The sequence below is a fragment of the Bison bison genome, unplaced genomic scaffold, assembly GCF_000754665.1.
Source record: "Bison bison bison isolate TAMUID 2011002044 unplaced genomic scaffold, Bison_UMD1.0 scf7180017848986, whole genome shotgun sequence".
In the NCBI taxonomy this organism is placed as follows: domain Eukaryota; kingdom Metazoa; phylum Chordata; class Mammalia; order Artiodactyla; family Bovidae; genus Bison; species Bison bison.
The window spans coordinates 21,822-26,632 of record NW_011479559.1 but is presented as its reverse complement, the minus strand read 5'-3'; the positions used below and the strand labels follow the sequence as shown (position 1 = coordinate 26,632).

At 36.8% G+C, this 4,811-nt stretch overlaps 1 protein-coding gene across 1 annotated transcript in view; it reads left to right on the top strand.

Moving 5' to 3' along the window:
* The window catches only part of COL4A5 (collagen, type IV, alpha 5), a gene marked incomplete at both ends in the record, with an annotated part of 87,800 nt that overhangs the window by 62,537 nt on the left and 20,452 nt on the right, over window positions 1–4,811 (top strand). Inside the window, 5 exons of the mRNA XM_010846272.1 lie at window positions 481–551; window positions 836–1,027; window positions 1,830–1,998; window positions 3,960–4,052; window positions 4,143–4,247. Coding sequence (XP_010844574.1) covers window positions 481–551; window positions 836–1,027; window positions 1,830–1,998; window positions 3,960–4,052; window positions 4,143–4,247 — 630 coding nt within the window. The remainder of the gene's footprint in view (window positions 1–480; window positions 552–835; window positions 1,028–1,829; window positions 1,999–3,959; window positions 4,053–4,142; window positions 4,248–4,811) is intronic.

Here is a 4,811-nt window from a genome sequence, read left to right as displayed (position 1 = left end):
ATTGGAAAAGACCCTGATTCTGGGAGGGATTAGGGCAGGAGGGGAAGAGGACAACAGAGGATGAGATGGCTGGATGGCCTCCCTGACTCGATGGACATGAGTTTGAGTGAACTCTGGGAGTTGGTGATGTACAGGGAGGCCTGGTGTGCTGCAATTCATGGGGTCGCAAAGAGTCGGACATGACTGAGCGACTGAACTGAACTGAACTGAAGGATACAATGTTGTGTATACCATGAAAGGTTAGATCTACCTAAAAGAAGGGATTATCTCTGTATCTTGAGAACATAAAATAGAGAAATCAACATGTGACTTGTCAAATGAGATTGAATGATATTCTTACTTTAAGACTTGACTTCCTGACTTGCTGATGTTTATATAAGCTTTATCAAAATTTCAAGCCCAAAGCTCATTTGACTCTCTCTCTCTCCTCTCTCTCTCTGTGTGTGTGTGTGTGTGTGTGTGTGTATGTGTGTGTATTAGGATCTCTTGGTTTCCCTGGACAGAAGGGCGAAAAAGGACATGCTGGTGCAACTGGTCCCAAAGGATTATCAGTAAGTTTTGAGTATATTATAGAGCAAAAGAAGTAGAAGAAACCCATTTACACCTTGAGTTTTCACTTGTGGATATATATAAAGGAAATGTAGTTTTTATATTATGATTTATTTCTTTTACTCTTGCTGGCTCATATGTCTCATTTGACTCATAGCTTTGTATACTAAATGTTATTGGGCAGGTTGATTGGATAAACTGGAGAACATATTAGAAAAAAAGAAAGAAACTGATTTTCTTCTCTCTCCTCTTTTTTTCCTCTTTTATTTCTTTTTTAACCCCTCAGGGCATACCAGGAGCTCCAGGTGCTCCAGGCTTTCCTGGACCTAAAGGTGAACCCGGTGACATCCTCACATTTCCAGGAATGAAGGGTGACAAAGGAGATTTGGGTTCCCCTGGAGCTCCAGGGCTTCCTGGTTTACCTGGCACCCCTGGACAGGATGGATTGCCAGGACTTCCTGGCCCCAAAGGAGAACCTGTAAGTTGGTTTGATATTCTTGATTTTGTGGTGTCAAATTGTTAGTGATGTTTTCTAGGATGGGCCTGGTGCTGAGATGAACATCTAATCAATGCTTAAAAGAATGTGATTATATGTACTAATGGCACATTGTTATTGACTATGTAGAGTTTCTTTATAATTCTTTTCTCTAAGTGGTTTTGTTAATTCTTTCTGCTTAACCCACTATTATGTTGAGTACTGTTTGCTATGACCAAATAGGCAGAAGGTTAAGATGCCTGTAGATCAGTGTAAGTTTCCCATTTTCTTATCCTATATAGCCTTGTGTGGTTTTGTTTAGACCTGACAATAAAGGTCTAATTTGGTTTATATACAGTAAGCTTAGAGATTAGTGTGAGTAGATGGCTGTGTTAAATGTGCCATGGAGCCTAAAGATTGAACATAAATGAGTAGAGCCTTATTTTGTGCGCAACACACAGCCTAGGATATTTAGGTAGAAAGTGATACTTTATAAAATGTTAACTAGCCTGTAAACTTCTTGACTTAACAGTAGAATGTAAGCTTAATGAACATAGAGACTTTAGTCTATTTTTATTCTTTGCTCTATCACCAGTTCCTGGCACATAGTAGGAACTCAAAAAATATTTGTTGAATGAAAGAATGTATAAATAGAGTGATCACACATACCATCCCATAGTAACACACACTCAGTTTTTAAGAAGAACTATTATGGCTGTATCATTTCTCTAGCTGTACTAAGTAATACCAACCTACAGATAGCTGTTATATCTATGTATTTCGGTATTAAACTTTTCCCTTTCAGGGTGGAATGGCTTTTAAGGGTGAAAGAGGTCCCCCTGGGAACCCAGGTTTGCCAGGTCTCCCAGGAAATAGGGGGCCTATGGGCCCTGTTGGTTTTGGTCCTCCTGGTCCAGTAGGTGAAAAAGGCGTACAAGGTGGGGCAGGAAATCCAGGCCAACCAGGAATACCAGGTGAGTTTGCTATGGCTGTTTCATTTTTAGTTTGGTGCTTACAAACAGAAATGCATTATCTTTTGACCATTTTGGGTTCCTTTCATGAGAGGTGTTTTTCCCTGGCTATTTATATTTGGGCTTTCCAGAGCTCCTTAGCAAGGAAACATAAATGCGTATGTGCATGTGTGTGCATGTGTGTGTATGTTTTAAGAATGCCTTCTCTTTAAAGTTTCTCTGACTGTATTTATTGTTCCTGTTGTTGTTTTTAAGTGCATGATACGTAATGCAAAGTTTAACAAATAATTATAATCGAAACACACACGTAACTACCACATGTGCCAAGAAATATACATTGCCAGTATTCTGGAAACCTATGCTCCCCTCTCTGTCTTTTCCTGATAAAAATCTTCTTCCATTTCTCCAGAGGTAAACACTGCCTTCACTTTTGCATAATTTTCTTCCATAAATAGTTTTATCACCTAGATATATATTCCTAAATAAAGTACTTTATGCTTCTTTTTGAACTTTATGTTAATCATAGGGTAAGTATTCTTTATGTTAACTTTGTATATGGATATAGCATTTTTATTGCTGTATAGTGTCCCACTATGTGTGTGTCACCATTGATTTATGCATTCTATTGTTAATGGACAATTGAATTATTTATTGTTCGGGCCTGGTATTATAATGCTTCTATGTGCATTCTCTTATATATTCTTGTGCTCTGTGGCAAGGATCAGCAAACTACAGTTCATAAATCAAATCTGACCCTCCACATTGTCATAAATAAAAGTTTTATTTGAACAGATTCACACCCATTTGCTATTGTTATGCTTGCTTTTGCACTACTGCTGCAGAGGTAAGTTGTTGCTACAAAGACCATGTATGGCCCACAAAGCCTAAAGTATATGCTGTCTAGTCCTTTACAGAAAACAATTGCCAGTCACTGGGTTAGGGTATATATTTAAGATTTGCATTTTTGAGGCACAGAATAAATACATCTTCAGTTTTACCAGATAATTCCAAACCATGTCCAAAGCAGTTGTATCAATTCATACTCCCACCAGCAGTATTAGAAATTTATTGTTGGTCTGTATCTTCAAAAACATTTTGTATTGCTGCTTTTACACTTTTGCCAGTCTGTTGAGTGTGATATATAGGGTGGCAGATTTATTTTATATTTCTCTGATATATAAATGAATAAAAATGAATATGCAATATCCATACACAAAGTTAACATGAAGAATACTTACCCCATGATTCCATTAACATAAAGTTCAAACATTAATATTTTCATATGTTTGTTGACCATTTGAATTTTCCATTTGTGACATTTCTATTCAAGTGTTTTGACCATTTTTTCTTTGGGATTGTTTTTCTTACTGATTTGGAGGGGTGTGTGTGTGTGTGTGGATTCTGTGTATTAGTTCTTTCTTAGCTATTTATTTTGCAAAAGTTTCATTCACTGTGACTTGCCCTTTTCACTCTCTTTATGGTGTCTTTAATGAACAGAAATCAATTTGAGTGTAGCCAAATTTACCAGTCTTTTCTCTCATGGTTAGTGCTTTTTATGCCATGATTAAGAAATCCATCTTTATCCTCAACCTTTTTCAAAGTCTTATTTCAATTAATGAGTAGTATGTGTACTTGGACTTTGCACACATAAAACCTTAAAGTACCAGTAGTTAACCAAAAAAAAATATTTTTCTTTTGAGCTGCATTTAGAAAATATTTTTACAGATGCCTAATATTTTTATAGATGCTATCTTCATGAAAATTCTTAAAACTGTAATATACTTTTCTCTTTGAAATTTCATTCTTCTGTTTAGTATCTTCCTTGAAAATATATATAAGATTGTTTTTCTCTTGAATTTTTATTAGTTTGCATTTTCAAAAGATTATAAATATTTTTTTTGTTTTAATTAATGGAGGTCTTTAGTCAAGTGAACACTTCCTATTCACTATTAATTCCCACATAGGTCCTAAAGGTGATCCAGGTCAGACCATAACCCAACCAGGGAAGCCTGGCCTGCCTGGTCACCCAGGCAGAGACGGTGAAGTAGGTCTTCCAGGTATGTGAGGAATTTATTTGACCATGTCCTCAACATTTGTTGGCTTCTTTCTTTGGCTACTTCCAGAAAAAAACTGCTGTTTCTCCATAGGTGAACCTGGACTCCCAGGCCAGCCAGGCTTGCCAGGAATACCTGGTAGCAAAGGAGAACCGGGTATCCCTGGAATTGGGCTTCCTGGACCACCTGGTCCCAAAGGTATGTAGGACTGGGTAGCAGCCAAGGTAGGTTAACTGCTTAAAGTGATATTATTCTGTGATATAGTTTACACAATAGATAAAATATATTAGTTTTAACTTTTTCTATGTGTAGTTTGCTCAGTGCTCAGTCACGTCTGACTCTTTACTATCGTTTGGACTGTAACCCACCAGTTTCCTGTGTCCATGGAATTTTTCAGGCAAGAATACTGGAGTGGGTTGTCATTTCCTCCTCCAAGGGATCTTCCCAACCAGGGATTAAATGCATGTCTCCTGCATTGCAGGCAGATTCTTTTATTTGCTGAGCCATTAAGGAAGACCCTTTGTGTAATAAAAAGTTTTAAATGAAAAGTCACAGAATGTGTGCGCTAAAGTTTTGTTGTCTTTATCTAAAACTTTCCAGACAAGGAAACATCTAAATCCTAGATACACAAAAATGATATATAAACTTTAAAAATCACAGTAATGTGTCTTTTGTGTTCACCATTATATTTTAAGGACTCAAAAGAGTTTTTGGCACATAGTAAGCACTCAGTAGATATTTGTTAAATGAATGGATTATATT